Consider the following 27,846-nt stretch of genomic DNA (forward strand, 5'->3'; position numbering starts at 1 on the left):
GTAAACCAGGTAATCTAGACACACCTTCCCAGGTAAGCAAACCAGGAAGCCCAGAGCCCAAGGCTGGAGAGCAGAGCATGGGGGTTAGGGGACATTTGTGGAGGAGTCAGGACCCCAAGATAAGTGTCCATGAGCTCATCTAGGACAGAGAGGACACTGAGGTAAAGGAAACCCCTTCCTCATGCTTTCTCTGCCCCAAACCCTTACTGAAAGGGAGAGAGAAGCCTCTCCAGAGCCTCAGGCAGCCCATACACTTTAGACATTTGCAGTAGGAATAGGGAGGGGATGGAGGCAGAGCCACTTCGGACATGGGAAGTCACAGTTGCAGGAGACACAGAGGGCCAGTCACTGGAGGAGCTTGACATAATTTGCAGGGAAGAGTCCAAAGTGGCCATGGCAACGCCCCCGCCACCAGCCTTCATCCACCATCTCGATGTCAGTGATGATGTCATCTGGATCAAAGGAAAGCTCATCACTTCCTTCTGCAGAAGAAGTTGAGGGGATGTTAGGGATGGCCAGCTGTGAATCCCCCCATCCCCACGTTCCCCTCTCTCCCGGCACCAGGCCCCTCAGGCCACTCCACCTACCTCCTTGGTAATCATACATGGCTATAGCTGAGATGCCCATGGCCCCCGGTGGGCAGCCTGATGATCCTGTGTAAGAAGAAATACGAACATGGTCTCACCACCATGGAGAAGGCAGTGGAGAAATTCTTCTTCCTCTCACCCATCTCCTCCAGACCTGCCCAAATTCAGAAGCTGCTTCTCCTCCCACCACTCACCAGCCATAGCAGAAGGAAAAGGGGACTCCTCGGGCTCAAGCACATCCTCATAATCCCCCTCTGTGTCTTTATCCTGCTCATGACCGTCCATCTCTGCAATATCCTCATAGTCATTCTCAGGCTCGGGCTCAGGCGCCTGTTCATACACTGGTTCTTCCTCCAGCTGGAAGACTTCAGGAGTCCTAGGGGGCAGAGCTGGGGGCTCCTCGTTGTCCTGGAAAGAGAGTGTGGAGCTGGGCGACTTCCTCTCACCAGGAGGACCCAGTGGCGCTGGCACCTACCCTTCATCACCCTCCCTCCTCTCCTCTCCACCCTTGCCTCCACCTATAGCCTCTCCTAGGGAACACAGTCTTGTCCATCTTCATTTCTCAACCTCCTCCCACACTCACTCAAAACACCTACCCAGAGACCATGGGAAGGGAATGTAAGAGGTGTGAGCAGAGGGAGGTGAAAGGCAAGTCAGATTCCCTGAGAGTCCCAGAAGACATTGAAGCAAAAGCACATTGCTGAGACACCGCAGCCAGGATAACCAACTCTCCTGGCTTGCCCAGGACTGAAGAGTTTCCCAGAATGTAGGATTTTTAGTGTTCAGATGGGAAGAGTTCCCAGCAAACCAGCATGGTTTGTCCCTCTACACAGTTCACCTTCCTGAGATGAGGAGATGGGGTGGGGACAGAGAATCTCCGGGGCTCTGCTTACCTCTGGAGGATTCTGCCTCATGGGCGGTAGGGGCGCCGGTTGTTCTCTGCTGGTTCTCACAGGCTCAGGTTCTGATGACTGAAGACTCCCTGCTGGAGGCCAGGCCTGTGGAGAAGGAAGCCTCTCTCAAGTCAGCAAACCTGCATCTTCACACTTACACTTACCAGCAACACCCCTTCCTGCTCTCTGCCAGTTCAAATTGAACTCCCTAATGGGCTCCTTCCTCTTAGTTCCTACAGCAATAATTGGCTGTACTAGTTGGTGACTGGCCACCTGTTGCACTATGCAAATCTTGGGGTTTTTTTCTGGTATATGAGGCCTAACTGCAGTCAGACTGTAAACCCTCCTAAAGACAGAGACAGCAGACTGCCTAACACAGGGTAGGCCTTTGCCTCATTTTCTACCAATGGTTTGGACCTCTTAGGATCCTGTCTGGGCAAGAGATCCTGGATGTGGATCCCAGAAAGCAAGGCCCTTACCTCAGAGGAGATTTTCTTGGGCAGTGGAGCCGGTGCCACTGGTTCTTCCACAGGCGCCACCAACTGCTGATTCTCGTGGCTTGTCTTTTCCGTGGCCTTTACCATGGCCTTTACCATGGCCTTTGGCTCCTGCTGCCACTTGGCCATCTGCTGGGCCTTCTCCTTTTCCTCCAGCTTCCTCTTCTCCTCACCCATGGACTCAAATTTTGCCTTCAGCCCACGGGCACCACTTGAAGCTACCAACACAGGCAAGAAGAATTGAGCTGTCTTGGACTGGGGGCTAGGGGGAGGGGTGGAGCTTGAGGGAAGGAGAGAAATTGGTTTAATGCCCAGGAGGAGAAAAGATGGGGCAGGGGACTTACGGAGGGGAAGATAAAGAGGTATTGATGGAAGAACAGGGGAATTAGAGGACAGGGTTAGCCCTGAAGTCTAGATTTCCATATGGCCAGGCTGTGCAACCTCAGACTCTTATCCTTTCTGAGTTATAGGTTTGGCCCCCTGACCAGCATCCCTCCCTGTCTATATTCCTTAAATCTGTGTAATTTAGCCACTAGCCACCCTAAACCCTATCCCACGCTCCCATTCCTGAGCCTTTCCCAAGTGGTTCCCCACCAGTATTCCTTCCCCAGTGCCACGCCATCTCTCTATCCCGTTGATCTGGGTTTTCTTTTCTTTTTTTTGTGGGGGAGAGGGGAGGCTTTGGGGGTGGGACCAAGTCTCACTCTGTTGCCCAGGCTAGAGTGCTATGGCTTCATCCTAGCTCACAGCAACCTCACATTCCTGGGTTCAGGTGATCTTCCTGCCTCAGCCTCCCAAGCAGCTGGGACTATCGGTGCCCACCACATCACCTGGTTAATTTTTTTCTATTTTCAATAGGGACCAGTCTCACTCTGTTCAGGCTGCTCTCTTAACACCTAAGCTCAAGCAATCCTCCTGCCTTGGCCTTCCAGAGTGCTAGGATTATAGGCATGAGCCACCGCCCTGGGCCATTGACCTGGTTTTTCTAGGAGACAGGATCTGGGAATATGAGGGTAGAGACTGAGTCTACCTCAGCTAATCTCAATAGTTAAAGGCAGGAAGAAGATAGTCTGAGGAGGAAAAACAATATGAAGGGAAAAGGAGTTGAGGAGCACAGAAAGAGGGAATCACCAAGACTCACCAGCTTCTACAGGTGTAGTCTTCTGATAAGCTGTGGTCGGGGCCTGCATTTCACTGAAGCCGGCAGCACTCTGCAGAAGGTTACAACTGTATGTGAGGGGAGGGGCAGGTGGTAGTGACCGGAAGGCAGTGTTGGAGGTTGGGGCCACTGTAGGTGGTATCCCCAACCATTTGATGCTCAACAGCTGGGCAGGGGTTCCAAAATTGTTCTGAGGTAGAGAGGGGGAGGGTAAAGAAGTTCTAAACTAGTGGGCTCAACTCCTCTTTTCAAAAGCTCAGTGTACTTAGAATCTGATGTCTCCAATCCCAGTTGCCCAGACTACAGCAGGGACCCTGGGCCAAAGCCTGAGCAGGAACCAGTGCAGGGGCAGACAGGGACACGGAGCAAGAAGAGACAAAGATCAGGTTAAGCAATGACAGTCAATGAAATTTTGAGTCTAACATCACCTTTCCCTGGGCTCTCGCTCTCTTGCGCTCTCTCTCTCTCTCCTCCACTCTACTCTCCTCAGTTAAAGTTCAGGTTTTGGAGGACAAACACATTAGATGCGGGCAGTCAAGGGGGAGTGCAGGACACCAGCAGGACTGGCTTAGGCCCACGACCACTGTCCCTTCCTCCTCCACTTCTCCCGCCTTTCACTTTTCTCTGTGCACTGCCCTAAGCTCAGGGCATTCTTCTCAAAACACTGGTGTTCTGGTGCTTTACCTTATCCATTCGATCCTTCTGAATTCCATACTGGCCACCAAAGCCCTTGGTATAATCTGCAGGACAGAAAGTTCTGAGAGTCATAATAGATTAAAATGCTGGGAATGGGTGTGGAGAAGGATTAGTGGGAAGAAAGACCACAAGACAGAAATATGGAAGACAAAGAGGTGTAGGAGGAATATGGCAATCAGAGGATAAACCAAGGCATGGATGGGAAGAGAAGAAAAATGATGGGGATAAAAAGAAGCTGGGAGAGAATAGAGAAGAGAGAGATGGAAAGAGGGAAACAAAAAGGTGACAGACAAGGGGACACATAAAAGAAGAAAAAGGAAAACGGAGAGTCCTCCAGCCATGTCCACGTGTCCCAGGGGAGCAGTAAGACTCTCTTTCCTCTGTGAGGGAGAGGGGCGCATAAGACTCATAGCCAAGCTACCCTCTGCCCACCACCAGTCTCTGTCTTCATCCCTTCCTCAGTGACCCTTCCTGTTGGCCTCCCTCCACTGCCCTGATCTTAATCCTGTTGTTTCTCTCTCTTGGTTTCTCCCCACCCCCCACCCAGTACACACACTTGCTGTCCACTCCACCACCTGTACTGTGCCTCTGCCCTTCTGTATTCTGGGTCCCCGATCAGCTTCCAGAAAGGAAGGAGAGCCCTGTGCTAACCAGCGTCCTTTCCTGTCCACATACGTTAAATCTATGACCGTCCTCTTCCCAGCCCCAACTTACCTCTCTGGGACTCGTGTTTCTCTGTCTCTCCCTTGTAGTCGTATCCCAGAGCTGCTTTGTCCTGTTTATCCTTCTCAATCCCGTAACGGCCACCAAAGCCGTGAGAGTAATCTGTGGTTAAAGGAGCAATCATGAGCGCCCAGCCTCATCCTCCAGCCCACAGGGAAGTGCTGGAAAAGGGAGATCAGGAGGAATGGTGCAGGGTGCCAAGGACCTAGGGATAGAGCAGGCTGGAATACAGGTGAGTTAAAGAGAAGCAGTGTCCTAAGTCATCTTTTAATTGAACACAGCTTACTCTTTTCCTGTTCCTTTTCTCTCTCACTTACATCCCAAGATGAGAGAACCATTTTGATTTTTCTCCCTTCTTCTCCAAGGAAAGGGCAAGTATAGAGTTAAGGAGAGATTTTTCAGAAAAAAACAAAGACACAGGTATATATGAAATGTAGGCATTTTCTCTACTTCCATATAAACACATAGAAATGTCACTGAAAGAATTATCCAAGGACAATTCTTGCACATCTGCCCCTCTGTATTCTGGGGACACGGATCAGATTCTAGAAAGGAAGGAGAGCCCTGTGCTAACCAGCATTCTTTCCGTCCACATACCTTAAATCTGTGACCTTCCCCTTCCCAACCCCAACTTACCTCTCTGGGACTCGTGTTTCTCTGTCTCTCCCTTGTAGTCGTATCCCAGAGCTGCTTTGTCCTGTTTATCCTTCTCAATCCCGTAACGGCCACCAAAGCCGTGGGAGTAATCTGTGGTTAAAGGAGCAATCATGAGCGCCCAGCCTCCCACGGGGAAGGAAATAGTAGCAGCAAAGGAGGAAACAATGAAATACAATAAACAATATTGAGCTAGGAAACTGGTAAATATGTTGGTCAGTTTAAATATGCATTTACTAAGTGATAATAATTAATTTTGTGGGGTTTAAGAATAAGATAGAAACAATATACAGGACAACAATAATATAGTTGGCAGAAAAAGTATAGTTAAAATAGTTTATGTTTCCTATGTTACTCAGAAAGAGATACCAATTAATTTTAAATTTAAGGCAAAGATGTGCTTAAAACTTAGAGACAACCTCCTAAAATAAAGGAGTAGAAGATACTGGAATACTTTGTTTTCAATTCTTTAGAGGAAAAACAGGGATTTTAGAAAACTTGATCAATATCATAGAAAGGAATAAAGAAGAAAGAAACAACTTGGATTAAAAAATAAATAAAATAGGCTCAGCTGCGATAGCTCAGTGGTTAGGGTGCCAACGACATGTACAGGGGCTGGTGGGTTCAAACTCTGCCCGGGCCTGCTAAACAACAACAACAACAACAAAAACAAAAATAGCCAGGTGTTGTGGTGGGCACCTGTAGTCCCAGCTACTTGGGAAGCTGAGGTAAGAGAATCGCTTAAGCCCAAGAGTTTGAGGTTGCCGTGAGCTGTGACACCACAGCACTCTACTGAGGGTGACATAGTGAGACTCTGTCTCAAAAAAAAAGAAAGAAAAAAGAAAAGAAATAAAATAAAAGAGTAAATAAAATACAGGGGAGCTAGGTCTTGGAACTAATGGGAGCTGGTGACAGAGTCTTAGTGGAGGAGGTCACCCCAATCAGGTTGCTGAGGCTGAAGCACAAGGTCCTTACCTTTCTGAGACATGTGTTTCTCCACTTCTCCTTTATAATCAAAGCCCACTGCTGACTACAGAGAGAAGGGAGAACTGGTATTCAGAGCTGATAGTTTTTCCCTCCCTCACATGCTCTTCCTCCCAGTTCAGCCCCTGAGGTTGTTGACAGGGCCTCAGGGGTGAGCACAGAGGTTTAATGTACCGGCAGGCTGGTGTGGACGCAGCTGCTGTAGCGTGATCAAAGCGAGCTCTGGACACAGACACTTCTAGGTTCAGACCCCACCTCCCCCATTTCTAGTTGATGAACTTTAGGCATGTTCCTTGATACTTCTGAGGAGAGGCATATCTGCCTTATGTATTTCAACTGTAAAATTAAAGAGAAATGATCCCTCGGGCGGCGCCTGTGGCTCAACAGGTAGGGCGCCGGTCCCATATGCCGGAGGTGGCGGGTTCAAGCCCAGCCCCGGCCAAAAAAAAAAAAAGAGAAATGATCCCTCTTCATTTGGGATCTTATGAGAACTAAATGGGGCAAGGCATTTGTCCTGTGTTATCAGGTCACCCACTAAATTAGTACTTTTCTTCCTAATTAATCCTCACAAAACTAAGGGATAGTAGCTTTATAAATTACAAAGCAGTATGGTCACATAAGATAATATTCTATTCCTAGTTATTATACTGTGTCTTTTTTTTTTGTTGCAAAGCAGTAAAAACATAAAGATGTGGATTTGGGTAGGATGGGAGCAACCAGGAGGGTCTGGGAGATGACTCCAGGACTGGATCGCTGAGCCCAATACTTAACATCGCCATGGAGCTTCAGGCCCAGCAACTATGGGTCTCTCTAAGCAAGTCTGGGTTTTACATCTTAAGAGCTAAATTAGTATATATTGTTTCTTGATTTACATGACCTGCTGTTTAGGTGATTCCGTTTGTGGTTTTGTGAGCAAACGATATAACAATAAGAGATTAAGCAAAGGCAGACAGGAGGGGGGCCAAGATGGAACCAGAAATTCTATCCTGATTCCAAAATATTGCATGCTCCATTATTGCATTTAAAATTTATCTTTGGCATTTCTCCTTTCAATGGTCATCCCCAACCTTTCTTGCACCAATTTTATAGAAGACAATTGTTCCATTTTTCCACAAGATGGGGGACAGGGCAGTGAGCTAGGAAGTGGAGCTCGGGCAGTGATGCTGTGCCACACAGCTCCTGACAGGCCATGGCCCTGTACCAGACTACAGGTTGGGACCACACCTTTACAGTATGTTTTGAACTTTCCTGTTTTTTCCCCCCCTTACAATATAAACAATTAACATTTTAGAACTTAACTTTGAGGATGCATGCCCACCTAATTAACAAGTGCTGCTTGAAAAGAAATCTCAGCTAGCTGTGAAGGAGATGTGCAACTTCAAGGGAAAAGGCATCATTCTTCACCATAAAAACGAGTTCAAAGAATATGATCTAATAAGGTGTCATCGTTCCTACTGTCCTGTCCACTCTATGATGCTGTAATCGGACTGTCCTTCTTTCTCCTTTAAAATGTTTTTTCTTTACTGTACAAAGGATTCTTTAAAAACATCCAGACTTCTGAGATAGATGCTACAAGTAACCTTCACCTTCAAAAACATTGTAACCCTAATAAGTTGATCATTTGTGGCCATTTAATAATATTTCAACTGACATCTCTGTTTTCCTGAAAGGCATGAATATTTATAAGGTTTTGATGTTAGGCCAAAAAGAAGCTTTGAAAATTGTATTTTCTTTCTTTTCTTTCTTTAGGCATAATAGGGATAATAAAAACCAATAATTTGAAGAATTTCTTATTCAAACAGAGAGTTTGAGAGTCTCTACCTGAGATAAATGAATGCCTTTCAGCTTAGCATGTGGGTGCCAAAGAACTACTGAGGGAGCTCATGGGAGCTATCTGTGAGTTATCCTTGTGATAGCATTCGCTGCCTGTCTTTCAATAAAGAAGCAGAGGTCTGCATTCAGGGGTGAATGTTGATAAGTCACACATGGATGGTGCAGGGAGAGTTGTCACTTACAGGTTGTCACTTACTTTGTCTCTCCTGTCCCTCTCAACTCCATATTTGCCCCCAAAGCCTTTGGCAGCATCAATCTGAGAAGAGTGCTTCTCCAACTCAGCGACATACTCATGGCCCACCGCACTCTGAGAAAAATCAAGGATGGAATAAGTGAATAGATAAAAATGACCTTGAAAAAAATAAATAACAGAGTTGGAATGGGCCATAAGAATATAAGAAATTCCATTCTGGGTCAGACCCATTGCCTTGGACAGTGGTGCCAAGGAATAAGAGACGGGAGAGCAAGGCAGCTTTTTCTGGAGGTTTGCACATCCTTGGTTCTTCTTTAATATCATTAGGAAGCCAATTTCCCAACATTCGCATAGGATGGACTGGAAACCAGAGGATAGAGACAAGGTAGAGACAGCAGTGTTTAAAGTAGAAACAAAAAGAGGGTTAAAACAAGGGCATTGAGCAGCAACACAGAAGGAAGAGTAGTTTAGGGGAGAGACCAAGAGAACTGACTGGATACTATCATAGCCCAGACTAGATATTGCACTAGAACAGCCAGATATTTTGTTCCAGATCTTTGCTCCTGCATTATACATATAATATATATACAAAAAATAGCTAAATACACAGTACTGAAAATAATGAGAAGTTACATAGACATGACACACAAATATTTAAAAGCAGCCAATGATTTTTAAAAACATTTTTTCCCTTTTTTCAACAAAGAAGCATGGGTCTGCTGTGCTCCCTGGCTGCAACAGGTTAGCTGTTCTAATAATATCTTAACTCCTGTTTTTTGTCATTTGTATCTTAGGTGTTGAGATCAGAAAAAATTGATGTGAATAATAGGTGGACATTCTATTTTGGGCCCAAATGAATACTATACTTTTGAACAAATTTTAAGACATAAAACCAATAAATGAATCAATTTTTTCTTTTAAAGTAAACCTCTGTCTTTTGACTTACCTTGTCCATTCGGTCTCTTTCTACTCCAAACCGACCTCCGTAGCCATGGGATGCTTTAGGTCCTGATTCCATCTCTTTCTTCTTGAGATCATCATGTTCTTCTGAAACTTTGTTCCTGAGCTGGTGAATACTAGCAAAAACCACATGACCAAGACTCATCTAGCACAGGGAGGTCAAACCCACCTTCCCCTCACAATGGAAACCTTGAGGTTTATTCTATTATTTTTAGCAATAACCTGAGCTCCCAAAATGCACTGATGATGGGTCTGAAAGTAAGAGATCAGCCTAGCATGTATACAAGCACCTGATTTAAACTCTCCATAGGCCAATAGTTTCCTCTAGTCTATTATTTTGCCCACTAAAATAATCTTCTAATCTTTAGCCCCATTTTTCATGTTCATAAATATTAGAGAATGACATTTATCTTCTAATAACTGAAAAGTTATTTTCCTCTCTGAGTCAATCTGCTTTCTATCAATTAGGTGAGCTATCTCAAGAAGCTATACCATTGTATCTATACATTCTGGTCCCAGAAGTCTATCCCAAGAAAAATATTTAAATATGGCAAAACCTAATGTCTAATGATATTCATTGAAACATTGTGTATAATAGCAAGAAGCAAGAAACAACCTATATGACAAATAATTAGATAATAGCTACATACATTGAAATATTACTTTTATTTGCATATTAGGAAGAGAAAAATTTGGGTAAGAGGACCCAAAATGAGAAATTTGACTTCCTACAGTAAGCAGTGAAGGTTTATGATATTGAGATAATGATGTTATTGGGACTTCACTAGCTCAGGACAACCAGACATATTTTCACAAAGGGGTTGCGACCTACAACCCCTACAAAGAATTGCTGATTCTTTGTAACAATGAAAATACATCCTGCATATCAGATATTTATAATTCATAACAGTAGCAAAATTACAGTTATGAAGTAGCAACGAAAATAATTTTATGGTTGGAGGTCACCACAACATGAGGAACTGTATTAAAGGGTCGTGGCATTAGGAGGCATTAGGAAGGTTGAGAACCAGTGCTATAGATATAATTGCCAACTTGTAGCAGAAATTCTCTTCTTTCATGGAAGAATAAATCCATTTGGTTGCCTTGTAGGATAATCCTACTAAACGTTTTTTTTTTTTTGTAGAGACAGAGTCTCACTTTATGGCCCTCGGTAGAGTGCCGTGGCATCACACAACTCACAGCAACCTCCAAATCCTGGGCTTAGGCGATTCTCTTGCCTCAGCCTCCCGAGTAGCTGGGACTACAGGAGTCCACCACAACGCCCGGCTATTTTTTGATTGTAGTTCAGCCGGGGCCGGGTTTGAACCCGCCACCCTCGGTATATGGGGCCGGCGCCTTACCGACTGAGCCACAGGCGCCGCCCCTACTAAACGTTTTTAAAAGCCTTCTCAGCTTTAGCCACAGTTTATTTTAGAAAGCTGGCTATGAACCAGATGAAATTAAGCTAAGTGCTGGAAGAACTCTCTGTTCTCATGCCTCCTCTAAACCCTCTGGCAGTGGTGAAAGCAAAGATCCTGGGTTGCCAGTTCAACAACATTAGCACCACAGAACTGTCTGTGTTGAAAAGGCTACTGGGACCAAGAACATGTAAATGACTGTCCAATACTTTTAAATTGAAGTATTCAGACGAAGAATGAAGAAAATGAGACTCAACATTACTTTCAAATGGGAAAAATCTGCAAAGTTTTAATGAGTACAATGATTATTAAATGGGTCAAACTATACCGTAGCTGAAACAAGTCTTTAAAACGGATTAGAAAATGACGTTCAGGCATACCCACCTAATGAATAATAGGAATGCCAGTCAAAGGTTCATGCCAATAGATAACATAATTTGAATAAAAGTGTTGAGGCCAAAAAAACCTAACTCTTAGCTTTTTAGGATAGGGATGGAGCCATTCTAAATAAGTTTTAATTATAGCATTGCTTCGTTCAACAACTTTTGCATATGGGGCACTTTATTAAACAACTTTTGCATATAGGGCACTGTCAGGTTTTGAGGACACAAACATGACTAATATATGGAGATAGTGAGATAGAGAAGAAAACCAAAAATTTTATAATTCAATGTGTCAAATGTCATAGCTAAGAAACTTTTGACACACTAACTCTTACTTGTCTGTTTTAAGTTTTTAAATACCTTGGATTGTTAAAGCAATGTAGTTTATGAGAACCAAGCAAAATCTAGCACCTGAAAGATGAGCCAAGAGAAAGGACAGATTTTTTGGTTTTTATTGCAGAATTCAATTACAACAGTGAGTTGGTCAAACTATAAGGCCTTTATTCCCTTGACAATGTATGTAGAAAATCCTAAAGGATCCACATACACACCAAAAAGAAATCCTATTAGACCTATTAAGGGATTTGGTAAGGTGAGAGGATCAAAGATTCCTACAGAACAATCAACTGTATTTCTTCGCACTAGCCACAAACATTTGGAAATTGAAAATTTAATGATTTTAAAGTTACCATCATATGAAATAATACAAAATATGTTAGGATAAATTCAACAAAACATGTACAAGATTTAATACTGAAAAACATATCTGCAAAAACCTAAATAAACAGAGATATGCCATGTTCATGGATTGACAAATTCAATATTACTAAAGTGTCAGTTTTCCCAAAAGGGATCTATAGATCCAATGTAAGCCCAATTGTAGAAATTGACTAACTGGTTCTAAATGTGTGTAGAAATGTAAAAAATAAAAGTTTTTTCCTTTTTTTAAAAAAAAGGAGAGAGAAGTTGAGGACTACTTGATTTCATGACTTATTATGAAGCTACAATAATCAGTGCAATGGAGCAGAATAGACCATACATAGTCCACAAATAGATCCAGATGTATATGATCAAAGATGCCAGGTCAGTAAATGGAGAAAGAATACCCTTTTAATGGTGTTGAACAACTTAGGTATCTATGTGGAAAAAGATAAGTCTCAGTATTTATGCAGAAAAAGATGAAACTCAAAAGTAAACTTGAAATGGATCATAGACTTAAATGTGAAAGCAAAAACCACAAATTCTTTAAAACAAAACATAAAAGAAAATATTGAGGACAAGATGGCAGACCAGAGACAGCAGCTGCAAGGTCATCTCAGAAAGAAGGAAAAGAATTATAACCTAAGAATATGAGGGGGCGGAGAAAGGGAAGGGAAGGGAGGAGGGAAAATGGGTGAAGGGAGGATACTTGGTGGGACCACACCTACAGTGCATCTTACAAGGGTACATGTGAAACTCACTAAATGTAGAATATAAATGTCTTGACACAATAACTAGGAAAATGCCAGGAAGGCTATGTTAACCAGTTTGATGAAAATATTTCAAATTGTATATAAAACCAGTGCATGGTGCCCCATGATTTCATTAATGTATACAGCTAAGATTTAATAATAAAAAAAAAATGAAAAAAAAAGAAAGAAGGAAAAGTTTTAGATGAAAAGGAACAAACAGGGTGGCACCTGTGGCTCAAAGGAGTAGGGCACTGGCCCCATATGCCGGAGGTGGTGGATTCAAACCCAGCCCTGGCCAGAAACTGCAAAAAAAAAAAAAAGAAAAGAAAAAGAAAAGGAACAAACAAACAGATTAGCTATAATTCTAAGGGAAAAGTGATAGAACCTATAAGACATTCCATGGGAAGAAGTTGCAGAGCAGAGCAAGAAGGAGGATGGTATTGACAGAGAACAACCCTTGAGAGGTTTGGAGTCCAGTGAAAATAATGGATGGAGTGGTTTGTTTCTCTCTCCCACAAATTTCTGGCAGTCAGCAGGCTTGCAAGCCTCACAAGCCAAAAAGCTGTTACCACAAGTGAACTGGGAGCTTCTTGAGGATAGAGCACCAGGCCGTCATCCCCCTTGGGGGAAGTTCCTGTCACAACAGACCCCAGCTGAGATGGCAGGTGCCATATTGTTCTCTGCCCACTGTGCACCTTTATCCTCCCCAGGGAGCTCCAGCTTCTCAGTCTTTGTCTTGCTTATTTCCACACAAACATTTCCTAACTCCAACCCAGACTGCAGGAGCCACAGCAGGATATTGGGTCCCAGAAGATCTATGTGACCCCAGACTGTATGTTCTGGGTAGGCTGGCTTCCAGAGAGATGGACAGAGATGTAGCTAGCTTTTCTTCATTCAAACTCTTACCCTCTTCTTCTCCACCCCTGCCTGTAGCTCCTAAAAGAGATGATTGGTCTGGGGCTCTCAGGATCTGCTACTTCCCCTGTGTTGGTGCATCCACCACAGGAGCTTCCACAGAAAGTGGGGCTCAAATTGTTCCTCTTAAAGACCTGCAGTGGACTCAGACTTTGAGCTCCCTGCTCACTGGCCCTCCCTAGTGCTGCTTGCTTGGAAGTTCCATCCAAAGCAGAAAAAACCCAAAACAGAGGGAAATCATACATACTTGAGCAACCCATAGGCAACTCGGAACCAATATGCTTCTCCCTGGCACACACAGGGATTAACCTTGGGGGGACATAGGGACAGGCTTACAGACCAGGTACCATACCTCCAGGACCTGATTGTGTTGCTTGGGTGTATGGTGGGGCGAGATTTGTGAAAAGATCTTGCAAAGTGAGGGAGCCCATATGGGCAGAATTGAAAAGAGAATGCAGCATAGATCTTAGCCATGGTGCACTCATGGAGCACCCCTCCCCTGAGGCCATGTTCTCAGCCCAGGGCAGGATCCTAGATAGGAAAGCTCCCAGCTCACAACATGGGAGAGCTCAGCTAGTTGGAGCTCCTGCCTACTGACAGATGCTGGAGGGAGACTGCAGAGCAGGGGAGGAGAAGAAGAGTGATACCCACTCCTGACAGGTGGATTGTGAATTTCAAATGGTGTCACCCTCATAAGCAGACTTTCTGGCTGCGGGGGTGGGCCACTTCATCCCCTCTCTGGTGGCTTTCCCTGGAAGCATTTATGGAGCTAAGGGCAGGCTCACCCAACCCAGCCCCATCCATCCCCACTCTTCTGCCTACCACTGCTGTGGTGAAGAATAAGGACTCATCTGTGAGTTCCAGGGCCCTACCCTCCACTTGGGGATTTCAAGTGCTTCTCTTGAGGGGTTAAAACCCATCGCAGGTCCCAAAAACAACACTGCAGCTAGTTCTTTACAGCAAGCACCTCCTATTGGCAGAGCAGTCAATTTGCACAGACTTTTACAACATTTACTGACTTCATAATACGGAGTGGGGTTGATTGTTACCCACAAATACCACTTACTATATCAGAGATTAAGCCAGACATGCCAATACATTCATATCATTAACACATTGTTGACTGGTTGTTCTTTAATTCACGTTTTCATGCGCAAGCATTGTTGACTGATCACAAGTTAACTCTTGCTGTATTTGCTTTAGCTATTCAATTTTTAAAACACAGGGTAATGGCTCTGTGCCCATAGCTAAGTGGTTAGGGTGCCAGCCACGCACACCAGGGCTGGTGGGTTTTTAGCAGCCCAGGCCTGCTAAAAAGCAATGACAACTACAACCAAAAAATAGCCGGGCATGGTGGTGGGTGCCTGTAGTCCCAGCTACTTGAAAAGCTGAGGCAAGAGAATTGCTTAAGCCCAAGAATTTGAGGTTGATGTAAGCCATGATGCCATGGCACACTACTAAGAGTGACACAGTGAGACTCTGTCTCAAAAAAAAAAAAAAAAAGAAAGAAAAGAAAAAGGAAAAAACTACAGGATAATGTAGGATTATTGTAAAAGCTTTCTTGATCATGTTTAGTAGGGTTCACTTTATTACAAAAGAAATCATTTTTCTAAATAGGCTTTTATCACATATTGGACAATTTTATAAAAACTCAGCTAAACCTTTACCATGGATGGAAGTTACCACTAGTGATATAAAGAAGTTTGTAGGTTTGTTGATAGTGATAGGAAAAACAAAAAAATCACATTGGAGAGATTACTGGTCAATGGACCCTTTTCTTAAAATACCAGTATTTCCTAAAACTATGACCAGAATGAGGTTTGAGCAAATCCTTACATTTTTTCATCTTAGTGATAATTCACAAGCTATATCTAGTGAAGACAGACTTTATAAAATTAGGCCTCTTTTGTAATACTTTATTCCAAAATTTTAATCTTTGTATATACCTAAGCAGGAGTTATTCCTAGTTGAAGCAATAGTACAATACAGAAAACAAATCAGTTTCATCTCACTTTCCTATTCAATTACAGAATAATAGCTGGTAACATGGGACAGCTTCTGTGTAAAATTTCCATTCAACAATGCGTTGAGAAGACCATAGGGTTGAGGAAAGAGAAAGGTTTCAAGACCTCCATCCTCCCTCATCAAAAGAGACAGGGAATCTCTCCACATATTTAGCTCACCACAAATATAGCCTACAAACAACCAGCAACTGAGAAAACCACTATACTAAATATATCTGTAAAAGGCATCCATTCAGAACCTACATCACCATTAGCGAACTCACAAACAAAGCCAAAGGTTTTTACCCAACATGTGCTCCAAATATACCCGTATGGGCTTGGGGGGTGGGGTGGGGAGCAGTATCTAAACAATAAAAAATCCAAAAATAAGAAGCGACAGTTACTCCAGATAAGAAGAAATCAGTGAAACAGAAAACTCTGGATGCACGAAAAATCAGCGTGAAAGGACACCCCCAAACGGTAATGACAGTTTTCTAGCAATGGATCCCAACCAAAATGAAAATATTGAAATGACAGCTAAAGCCAAATATGGATTGTAAGGAAGCTCAATGAAATCCAAGAGAAAATGGAAAATGAACTCAAAGAAATCAGAAAAACAATTCAGGACATGAATGAAAAATTCATTAAAGAGATTTACATATTAAAAAAATAGAACACCTGCGTTCAGGTGTGTGGCTCATGCTTGTAATCCTAGCACTCTGGGAATCCAAGGTGAATGGATTGCCTGAGCTCAAAAGTTCAAGATCAGCTTGAGCAAGAATGAGACCCTGTCTCTAAAAATAGCTGGAAGTTGTGGTGGGCACCTGTAGTCCCAGCCACTTGGGAGGCTCAGACAAGAGAATCACTTGAGCCCAAGAGTTTGGGGTTGCTGTGAGCTATGATGCCACAGCACTCTACCCAGGGTGACTGAATGAGACTCTGTCTCAAAAGAAGAAAAAAAATTGTACTTCTAAAAATAAAAAATTTATTTAAGGAAATAAAGTGGAAAGTTTTAAGAACAGACTAGATTAGACAAAAAAAAAAAACAATCTCAGACTGAAGGCAGCTCTTTCAAATTAACTCAATCAAAAATACAAAACAGAGAATTGGGAAGAATTAACAAATCCTACAAAAAGTATGGAATTGTGTAAAATAGAAAAATGTAAGAATTACAGGCATCCTTGAGGGCAAAAAAGAAAATTCACAAGGGTTAGAAACCCTATTTGATGGAATAATTGCGGAAAACATACTGGTTTGGACATCCAGGTACAAGAAGCTCAACGAACACTTGAGTGTTTTATTGCAAAGAGGCAATCACTAAGACACAGAGTCATCAGACTGGTCAAACTCAACTCAAGAAGGAACATGAGCCACGAGGCAAAAATTTATAGAGTACCTTAGATAGGAAAACCTATCAAGAAAACTGCAGACATGCCAACAAAGACCTTACCAGCCAGAAGAGATTGAGTCCTCATCTTCAATCTTCTTAAACAAAAGATCTGCCACCCTAGAATTTTGTATTCCAAAAAACTTAAGTTTCATATATGAAGGAGAAATAAAGACTTTTTCAGACATGAAAACAGTTGCTTGGGAATTTATTAAAACCAGACCTTCCCTGCAGGAAATACTCAGAATTGTTTGCATTATACATGAATCAGCACAGTAGATACCACCAGTATAAAACCACTAAAAACTAAAGTTCAGTATTCACATAAAACCATAGCACAAGTGGTAAAGCAAAGCAACAAGGTATTGCCCAACAGAATGAACAGAACAGCATCCACATATCACTTCTAACAATCAATATGAATAATTTGAATGCCCCCCTTGAGAGACATAGGCTAGCTGAATGGATGAAAAAAATACAACCCAAGTATTTTTTTCTTCAAGAAATGCATCTAACCCACAAGGACTCATACAGACTCCAGGTGAAGGGATGGAAAAACTATTCTATGCAAATGGAAACCAAAAGAAAGTAAGTGTAGCCATTGCCATATCAGATAAAATTGACTTTAAATTAACAATAGTAGGGGCAGCGCCTGTGGCTCAGTGAGTAGGGCACCAGCCCCATATGCCGAGGGTGGCAGGTTCAAACCCAGCCCCGGCCAAACTGCAACAAAAAAATAGCTGGGCATTGTGGCGGGCGCCTGTAGTCCCAGCTGCTCGGGAGGCTGAGGCAAGAGAATTACATAAGCCCAAGAGTTAGAGGTCGCTGTGAGCTGTGTGACGTCATGGCACTCTACCCGAGGGCAGTACAGTGAGACTCTATCTCTACAAAATAAATAAATTAATTAATTAATTAACAATAGTAAAGAAAGACAAGTTTGTCACTATATAATGGTAAAGGAAGAAATTCAACAAGATGACATAACCATTCAAAATATGTATGCACTGAACACAGTAGTACTTAGATTCATAAAGCAAACCTTACTAGATCTAGGCAAAGAGACAAACAGCAGCATAATAAGTACCAAGGATTTTAACATTCCATTGACAGAACTAAAAAGATCATTCAAGCAGAAAATAAAAGAAATGCTGTTCTTAAATGAGACTATAGAACAAATAGGCCTAATTGACATTTACCCCCAAACTACTGAATATACTATTCTTCTCATCAGCACATGGAACATTTTCCAAGATTGATCTTATCTTAGGCCACAAAACATGTCTTAACAAATTTTAAAAATATAGAAATAATACCATGTATCCTCTCAGATCACAATGGACTAAAACTAGAAATCAGCTCCAAGAGAAACATTCAATTCTACACAGTCATGGAAATTAAACAATCTGCTGCTAAATGATTGATTATTGGGTCAAGAATGAAATTAAAATGTAAATCACAAGATTCCTTGACCTGAACAATAAAAGAGACATAAACTATCAAAATATATGGGGTTCAGCAAAAGCATTCTTAAGGGGAAAATTCATAGCCTAAGTGCCTACCTAAAAAAGAAAGAAAGATCACACATTAATAATGTAAAGACTCATCTCAAGGAAATACAAAAGGAAAAGCATACCAAACCCAAAACCAGGCAAAGGGGTGGGAGGTGGGGAATAACTCAGGTCACAGCAGAACTAAACAAAATGGAAAACAACAATGACAACAAAAATACAAAGGATCAAAGAAACAGAAACGTAATTCTTTGAAAAGATAAACAAAACTGGCTAGACGCCTGTAGCTCAGCAGCTAGGGTGCCAGCCACATACACCAGAGCTGGTGGGTTCCAACCCAGCCCCGCCCTGCCAAACAACAATGACAATTACAACAAAAAAATAGGTGGGCGTTGTGGCAGGCACCCGTAGTCCCAGCTACCTGGGAGGCTGAGGCAAGAAAATCGCTTAAGCCCAAGAGTTTGAGGTTGCTGTGAGCTATGAAGCGACAGCACTCTACTGAGGGCAATGTAGTGAGACCCTATCTCAGAAAAAAAAAAAAAGAAATAGATAAACAAAATTGATAACCTTTTGCTACATTAACCAGGAATAGTAGAGAAAGGACCCAAATAAGCTCAGACAGAAATGAAAAAGAAGATATTAGAACTGATACCACAGAGATACAAAATATCATCTGGGAATACCATGGAAATGCGTATGGACATAAACTCAAACATGTAAAAGAAATGAACAAAGAAACACATGCCCTTTCAAAACTCAATCAGGAAGAATTAGAACTTTTGAATGGACCAGTAATAAGCAACCAGATTGAAGCAGTAATAAAAAATTCTTCTAATAAAAAACCTGGACCAGATGGATTCACAGCTGAATTTTACTAGATCTACAAAGAAGAGCTGGTACCTATACTGCAGAATTTATTCCATAACATTTAGATGGAGGAAATCCTCCCCAACTCATTCTAATTATTATCATTTTTTTTTGTGTGTGTGTGGTTTTTGGCTGGGGCTGGGTTTGAACCCACCACCTCCGGCATATGGGACCGGCGCCCTAGTCCTTGAGCTACAGGTGCCGCCCCCCAACTCATTCTATAAAGCCGCTATCACCTTGATACCAAAACCAAGATGGGATACAACAAAAAGAAGACTACAGAGCACTATGAATATAGATGTAAAAATCCTGGGAAAAAATGCTAAATTCAACAGCACATCTAACAAATAATCCACCATGACCAAGTAGGCTTCCTCCTAGGATGGAAGAATGGTTCAACATACATAATTCAATAAATGTGATTCACCATATAGACAGAAGCAAAAACGAAGACCATGTGAATCATCTCAATAGATGCAGATAAAGCATTCAACAAAATGCAGCACCCTTTCATGATAAAAACCCTCAACAAACTAGGTGTAGAAGGAATACACCTCCAAATAATAAAAGACATATATGACAGACTCACAGTCACCATGAACCTCTTTAGGCATGCCCAAAGTCTTTCATTTAATGTTTTCTTCACTTTTTTATTTTCAAAATCAACTTTATTGATGATGATGATGATGATGATGATGATAATAATAAGCAAATAGTTTAATGAGTTTTGCCAATACATAAATAGCCACCCATACAATCATGATATAGAGTATTTTCATTACCATAAAAAAGTTCCCGCAGGCCTCTTTGCAGTCAATAAACCCTGTCCCCACATCTGGCCAGACAGAAACACTGATCTGCTTTTTGTCTCATAGATTAGTTTTGCCCGTCCAAGTATTATTTTCTGAGAACAAGTTATTTATTACTCATTTTTTTAAAAAAATAGTCCAATTATATTCTTAAGAAGACTGATGGTTTAAAAAATGGCATCTAATACATCACTTACTTTGAACATTAAGAGATACTAATTTTTGTCAACTAAGTAAATGTTAAAGAAACACAAAGAGAACATTAGTTTAAAAGGGCACCAAATAAAATGTCAGGGCTGGTTAAGCTCAAGCAGTATCTAACCTAGAGCCAGGCAGAGTTCGGGAAGTAGTGGAAGCCTATTCTAGAGCAGTGCCATTCAACCTGCAGCCCACAAGCTGAACTGCATCTGTTCCACAAGGAAATAAGAATATAAACTGAAGGAATGTGTTTAGGAACTGTTACAGCAATTCTACATAGTGATTTTATATCTGTTGAACCTAAAAATAAATTTCGTTCATTTATTTTTCTAGCAATTCATTTTACTTTACTTTACAAAAGTATTGGTCAATGACATATTTGAAGATAAACAAACAGATAAAAAAAAAATTCCCTGCTAGTACTGTCCTAGAATAATAAGAATTCTTACCTGGTCAAGAGAAAAGACACCAAAGAAAATGAACAAGCAGGAGGGGGAGAAGGTGGAGGGAAGGGCAATAGTCCTGGAAAGCCAGACAATTCCTTTACAGAATAGATGAGAGGTGGATAGGATCATTTGAGCTACTCACTGAATTACCAAATCACTCCCCAAACTAAATTTACTTAAAACAGACCTAAAAAAAGGCATTAAGTGTTGGGGAAGGTAGTGAGGTTAATGAGAACTGCAACCACTTCCTCTTCCTGCTTTGAGTCATCTCAGCTCTGTGGCTACTATTCTCTTCTCTGATTTTCTCCTCCTTTCCAAGGACCTTGGTGATTCCCTGTGATCTTAAAGGTTAGCTTAGCCCACACTAGCTAGAGAGAATCCCAAAATACTGGGGACTTACTGCTGGAAGGTCCTCTAGAGGTGGGGAAACTGAGAATCAGAGAGGAAAAGTGACTTGTTCAAGGTCACCTGTCCTGTTACCACCAGTGATTGGGCTTTTATACCTTGGTAGTGTAGGGAGATGGGAAGTGAGCGAGCTTTTGTGTAAGCATCTCCATTGCTTGTTCTATCATACCTAGATTCAGTTAGGTTAACGAGGAAATATGCAGGGTCACCACATCGTATGACTCCAGGAGACATCAGTCAGAGTCATCTGTAGCAGCCCAGGTGAACACCACTTTGGAAGAAGGAAGGCTGCCATTTGTTTATATGTTTATGTTATGTTTTTGAAAGGAAATCTGATTAAACTAACCTATATTAACAGGAAAGAGAAATAACACCACTGAGCAGCTAAAAAGTGCTAAATACCTCACAAGACATTGACATACACAATTGACGTCTACCCATCTATCTGCAGAGTAGCTATTATTATCTCCATTTGATAAATAAGCTGAGGTTCAAATTAGTTGTGTGTTCAAGTTCACATGTATAATAGTGGCGGACTGAAGAATTGAATCTAAATCTATCTGATAATCTAAACTCAAGCTCTTTCCATAAGACCATGGTAGGAATTTAGGAATCTGCCTTGAAACACTGTATTCCTCCCTCCCATACCGGAAACAGGCACTGGGAGAGGAACAGTGCCAAGAGAGTGTATATCCTCATCTCAATAGTTCCCAAGACAGTAGAGCTGAATGGCCTTTACTCAGAAAAGGAAAAGGGTCTTGATTCTTTTTGGGGGGGAAGGGTGTGCAGTATCCACGAGCATACATAAGAGCATCGAAAAAGTTTTTCAAATGACCCGGTTCCATTCTTTTTGTCTCTCTGACTGCTTTAAGAATTACATGGTTTAAGAACAATGTTCATTACATCTGCATGACTCGAACCATTTATATCTAATTAGACAATAATGTACAGTACTATTATTCAATTGTGTAAGCGTGTATCAAGTTTTCAGAGTGTATTGCTTGTGCAATGTTGTCATGCACCGACACTTATTAAAATCTAAAATTAAAAACACTGCTGTCAGAGTGTGGGGAAAATAGTTAAAATGGAGCTTAACATCGTATTGATCCTGACGTCTGGTATGTAGTTGTGTGTTAGGTGTTGAGTTTTGCTCTTGTTATGCTATTTAGTATGCCTACCTTGCTAGTAATATGTGACATTCTGATTCTATGCAAAGCTGGAGGTCCTGCCTCGATGATCCTGAATAATCCATGGAAGACAGGGAGAGATCTCTAAACTCAAATAGATGACATATCCCACAGAAAACTCTGGATATGTCTCTATAGGTCTCTTCTGGTATCAGAGAAGGTTTTGTTGGGTTATAATCTTAAAGACTCCTAAACATTATTGCTAAAATAGTTTTCTATCAACAGTTTTCTAAGTTTCATGTTTCTTCCATGTTACCATTCATGGCTTCCAACCACAGTTAAATAGCCAAGTACAAATTCGTATTTTAAAAGTCATTTGGGCCAGGTAAGGAGATGATAATGTTCTTTTTTTTCTTTTTCACAGCATTTATTCTGAGTTCTTTACCTTGATATTTTACTGAATCCTTCTTAACCTATCTGAAGTCACCCTGCATTCTAAATGTACGTTGACATTTACGTGAGGAGTTAGATGACAAATAGGTAGATTGTTAGATGATGATAGATAGATACATAGATAGATAGTATTTGAGCCACATCCTCTTCAAATCCCTCATGCTTTACCAAAGGAAGGAAGGCAGTTAATATAATAGACTCATTTGTGGAAATAGCAGAGTTTTTAGATATAAATAAACAGACAAAAATAGGGTTTGGGGGCAGGAGAGGAGAGACATGAAGTACCCAAAGACACACATGGAGGCAGACAGGGACAGACATGAACTACCCTCTCCTCTTCCTTCCTTGCCTTCTCCTAAGTCTCTGAGTTTTGTAGGCTCTTTCCATAACCCCATCTCCTGTCCCCTGTCCTTCTGGCACCTACTTGATGTGCTCTGTGCGTCCAGAGCCCTCGACAGTCTTGGCTCCCCACCGTTGCTCCTTCTCAGAAATATCATTCTGCAATAAACAGATAGCACTCAGGAATAAGGGGTAGCAAGAAATGTGTCACACTGAGGGGACCACACAACTGACACATGCCCTTTACATCCCTTGCACCCCTTCTTCAGTCAGAAGAAGTCCTGCTCTTCTGTTTACCCAACCCTGACCTCATGAACAAACTAGACTGGTGAGCTCTGAAACTTCCATTCCTCCTCTGCACCCTTCACATTTTCCCCTTCAGGTCTTGTACAGATTCTCAATCCCCCCAAAATTACACATATCCAGCCCCAGTCCTGAATCACGGGCCAAAGTAGACCCAGGTTCATCTGCTCCTCACTCCCAGCAGAGCCTGCCATAACCTGTCAATCACCCTGGCAGACTCATCCGTAACTGTCCCCTTTCATTGTCAATAACAGCTACCATGTGTGTTCCACTCATGACAGCCAACTGTTCTAGCAATCATTCCTACCATGAGAGCAGTTTTAGAAGGTCCTTCCCAAACCTCCTCAAAGGCCACAGAATGGCCTAGAGCTACCATCCCCCAACACCCTCACAAAGCAAAGCAATTTCCAAACTCACCACAAAGTCAGGATCTGTGTCCCAGTCATCACTTTGGGTCTCCACGGAAACAGATACATTATGCCCCACTACAGACTTCCACATCTGAGGGTGACAGAAGATAGGAATAATTTAGGACAAGAAAGAATCAAGGAAAGAGAAACCAAGAATGCTGGAATCAATGACAGAGCAGCCCAATATTTTCTGCCATTTTTTCATAGAAGCAAATAGAACCTGAGGCAAAGCAGGAAAGCTCTCTTGCTCAGTTTGAGGAGGAGTTGATAGGGGTTTATTCAAGACAAATTGATGAGGCCTAGGCCCACCTGAATCTGGAGAGACGTCATTATGGATGTAGGTAACACTAACCTAGGATTGTTCACTGGTTCCAGAGGCCACCCAGGCTGTGGCTAGAAGTAGTCATCAATGAAGGGTGCTACAATATCCCCAGAATTATGGCATCATTTCACTCAGATTTTAATACGTGACCCCTTTGATAGCTGTCAAAATATAAATTGGCCCAGCTCCTGACAAAGTGAACCTGTACACTCATCCCTGCTACCTGCTAAACTATTAGTTGAGAATTTTTCCAACCCTCAGTGCAATTTCTGCTTCATCTCTACTCAGACTGATCACTGCATAGCTGTATGAGGCCAGTAGGGAGAGTCAGCTGAAATTTCTATAGTGAACAATGCATGGAGAAGTATTCATTTCTTGGAATAAGCTATTTATTACTCATTTTTAAAAAACAATCCAATTATATTTCTGAAGAAGATTAATCATTCAAAAATAGCATCTATGGAACTGCAAACTAATATAACCTTTTTGGAAGGAAGTATGGAGTTTTTGGCTGGGCCAAAATTAGACCTCCCATTTTTATCCTGCTGTACCATTACTGGGCATCCACCCAGAAGAAAAAAAGTCATTTTGTCATAAGGACATATGCACTAGATCAGTGGTTCTCAACCTGTGGGTCGTGACTAAAGGTCCCCTGTGGTAAAGAGGGACTTTACCCAACAAATGCAAACATTGTAACCAATTTTTTGTACCCACAAATTAACCTGAAATAAAACAAAAAAATAAAAGGGGTGCAACAGAAGAAAGTTACCTACATCCACCTACTACCTATTAAAGGGTCGTGGCATTAGGAAGGTTGAGAACTACTGCACTAGATTGTTTATTACAATTAATTTACAATCACCAAAATGTGGAAACAACCTAAATGCCCACTATCCCAGGACTGGATTACCAAGCTGTGGTATATGTATACCATGGAATACTATTTAGCCATTAAAAAAGATGGTTGACTTTACATCTTTTGTATTAACCTGGATGGAGTTGAAACACATTCTTCTTAGTAAAGTATCAAAAGAATGAAGAAGCAAATATTCAATGTACTCAATACTAATATGAAGCCAGTAGATGATCTAATACATGCCAACATAAGAGAAAAACACAAATCAATTCAAGGTATGGGGAGGGAGAATGAGGGAGAAGAATGGAGGGGGTGGAGGAGGGGTGTACTCCCACTTAATGGACACAATGTTAGGATATACAGCACACCTCTGGGGCAGGGGGAGGGTAGGACACAATTATAAGAGGGACTTTACCCAACAAATGCAAACATTGTAACCAATTTTTTGTACCCACAAATTAACCTGAAATAAAACAAAAAAATAAAAGGGGTGCAACAGAAGAAAGTAGCATCTAATATATCCCTTAATTTGAACATTAAGACATATTTGTTATCAACAAAATAAATGTTAAAGAAGAAACATAAAGAGAACACTAGTTTAAAGGGGAGGGCAAATTATTATTTTTCTGGGGCTTCTCCACCGCTGTAGCTGGGCTCGCCCAGAGTGCATAAGGAGAGCTGCACAGTCACTCCTCATCTGTGGGATCCTGGATCTCAGTGTGAAGTGGTATCAATAGACAATGCACATCTGTTCTGGTGACCATGGAGACTTCTTGACCCTGGCACCACTTGCTGGCTGGCAACATCCCTGCAACCTTTCCCTCCTCAGACACCTCACTCCCCTGGAGACCCTCCTTAAGCCTTCCACTGACTACTAACAGAGTCCCTTCACAACTAGTGCTAGGGCTCGCTTGTCTCTTCACCTGGGCCTCCAGTTTCCTATTTCCACTTAAAAACTCCATCCTTCTAGGCCAGGCCTACAGATGGCTCATGCCTGTAATCCTAGCACTCTGGGAGGCCTAAATGGGTGGATTGCCTGAGCTCCTGGGTTCAAGCCCAGCCTGAGCAAGTGCCAGACCCGTCTCTAAAAATAGCTGGACATTGTGGGAGGCACCTGTAGTCCCAGCTACTTGGGAGGCTGAGGTAAGAGAATCACTTAAGCCCAAGAGTTTGAGGTTGCTGTGAGCTGTGACACCATGGCACTCTACCAAGGGCGACAAAGTAAGACTCTGTATGAAAAAAACCAACTCCATCCTTCTTCATGCTCTTTAACCAACCCTTGAAAACCAACCCAGGGAAATTTGGGGTAGATTGGTTAAAGAGATACTGAGGGGACACTGGGGAAGTACTGACCGAGTCAGCCTAACAGTGAAATGAAATACTGCTGAGAGCAGCTCCACCCTCCCTGATGCCCTCTGCTTGGGGGTGGGGACGGGGCAGCTACACAAGACCTACTATCTCCATCCTTACAACATCTCTGATTTTCTCTCTTTTCTTTTCTCTTCCTTTCCTTTCTTTTTCTTTTCTTTTTTTCTTCTTCTTTTTTTTTTTTTTTTTTTAGACACAGTCTCACTCTATTCCCAGGCTAGAGTGCCATGACATCAAACTTCTGGGCTCAATTGATCCCCCTGCCTCAGACTCCCGAGTACTGGGGCTACAGGTGTGTGCCACCATGCCTGGCTTGTTTTTCTATTTTTAGTAGAGAAGGAGTCTCACTCTTGCACAGGCTGGTCTTGAACTCCTGAGCTCAAGCGATTCTACCACCTTCGCTTCCCAGAGTCTAGGATTATAGACATGAGCCATCACAGCTGGCCCAACCCTTCTGTTTCTCATGCTGTCGCTCCTGAGCTGCTCTGCAATAAAGAGACTTCACCCAGAAAACTGGAATGGAGAAGTTTCTGAAATATTTACTAACAATAAGGAAGCAATGAGAACCAATGGTCCCATCCTGTTTCTTGCTGTTCCTCCAAGACCTCGGCCTGACTCTCCCATAAACCTCCTACCTTTTCCATTTTTGAAATAAAGTCTCTGAAACAGAGACAATTTCATATCCTTGACTTACTGATCAGAAATTGGGAAGCCAAGAGGTCCTATCTAGAGATGGGGGGCCAGACGGTAATCAGGGCACCCAGGATATCAGCCGTGATCAAGGGCCTCATCATGATGCTGACTTATTGCCTCATAAGGTACATGGACTGGGAGTCAAAGGACCTGGGGGCCACACCAGCTCTGAGACGAAGCCTGTCTGCGGCCCTGGTAGAAGGATCCACATAGAGGATGTACTCATTTGCCAGGCACCAGTCAGGGGACTCACAAATTTTAACTTAAATAATTTGGCAAATCACTGATTTCCCTCATGGAAAATAAATGAAGCTAATCTATAAAGTCCCCTCCATTTCTGACAACCTGGGATTCTGTGATCCCACAACCATGGCAACTAGCTCCAGCTGAACAATCCTGCCTTCACTTGGCAGCCAGCAGCACCTGGCTATCAGCACTGGTGTGCATCAGTGACTACTTCCTGATCTGTTACATGTCCTACATGGGTTTTGGGTCCCTACTAGACCACACGCTCTTTAAGGGCATATTTTGTCTTCAACTCCTCTGGTTCTCCTCCCAAATCAGCCCAGAGGAGCAGCAGGCCTTCCAGTGGGTTGTAGATGGTCCGCAGTAGCCAGGCAACACCTTGCTCAGCCAGGGGTTCTAGATGTCTGCTGAGCCATGTTCCCTGGGCTCAAGCCTCTCCCATTTGCATCCTCAGATGACCATACTTCACAACAACTCATACCCAGGCCTTCTGGCCATAAAAGGTTAAAAGACTACCATGGTGGCCTTGACCCACACAGAGGATTAAGAGCAGGTAAGTTCCTCTTCAGCTCTCCCTCTGTGCTCTCAGCTTTCCTGCGGCTCCAAGTACTCACCTCCACTAGTGATAGCGTCTGCTCTAAGCTCCCAGCTCTTCACGTCCACGCCCGACTCCCTCTCTGCCACTTCAGAGTAAGGAACTCTGAGCTGCTGCTTCAGTTCCGTATTCGGGTTTTCTGTCATTTCCTGCTACCCTGTCCTC

The 27,846-nt window shown here is 42.5% G+C and overlaps 1 protein-coding gene across 2 annotated transcripts; it reads right to left on the reverse strand.

Annotated features, from left to right (window-relative positions):
* HCLS1 (hematopoietic cell-specific Lyn substrate 1) lies at positions 1-27,821 on the reverse strand. 2 transcript variants are annotated; one of them, XM_053564880.1, is made up of 15 exons: positions 27,701-27,821; positions 23,609-23,692; positions 22,974-23,047; positions 9,166-9,295; positions 8,223-8,333; positions 6,185-6,239; positions 5,192-5,302; positions 4,547-4,657; positions 3,821-3,876; positions 3,119-3,188; positions 1,960-2,195; positions 1,481-1,585; positions 782-995; positions 588-653; positions 1-482 (listed from the first exon to the last, which is right to left on the reverse strand). In XM_053564880.1, exons 2-15 carry the CDS (start codon positions 23,690-23,692, stop codon positions 346-348), a joined length of 1,560 nt encoding a protein of 519 aa, XP_053420855.1. In that variant the 5' UTR covers positions 27,701-27,821; the 3' UTR covers positions 1-345. The 2 variants fall into 2 exon arrangements, with proteins under 2 accessions (XP_053420855.1, XP_053420856.1); XM_053564881.1 differs by lacking the exon at positions 5,192-5,302.
* Between the last annotated feature and the right edge of the window lie 25 nt (positions 27,822-27,846).

The sequence above is a fragment of the Nycticebus coucang genome, chromosome 16 (genome assembly GCF_027406575.1).
Source record: "Nycticebus coucang isolate mNycCou1 chromosome 16, mNycCou1.pri, whole genome shotgun sequence".
In the NCBI taxonomy this organism is placed as follows: Eukaryota; Metazoa; Chordata; class Mammalia; order Primates; family Lorisidae; genus Nycticebus; species Nycticebus coucang.

What these genes read in the sequence shown, in the direction of transcription:
- HCLS1 (XM_053564880.1), bottom strand. Translation starts at nt 23,692, where the DNA reads ATGTGGAAGTCTGTAGTGGGGCATAATGTATCTGTTTCCGTGGAGACC. An exon ending in ACACAGATCCTGACTTTGTG is followed by an intron (nt 23,048 to 23,608) that starts GTGAGTTTGGAA and finishes TGTTTATTGCAG; the next exon opens with AATGATATTTCTGAGAAGGA. An exon ending in GACTACACCTGTAGAAGCTG is followed by an intron (nt 2,196 to 3,118) that starts GTGAGTCTTGGT and finishes CTGTGTTGGTAG; the next exon opens with CTTCAAGTGGTGCCCGTGGG.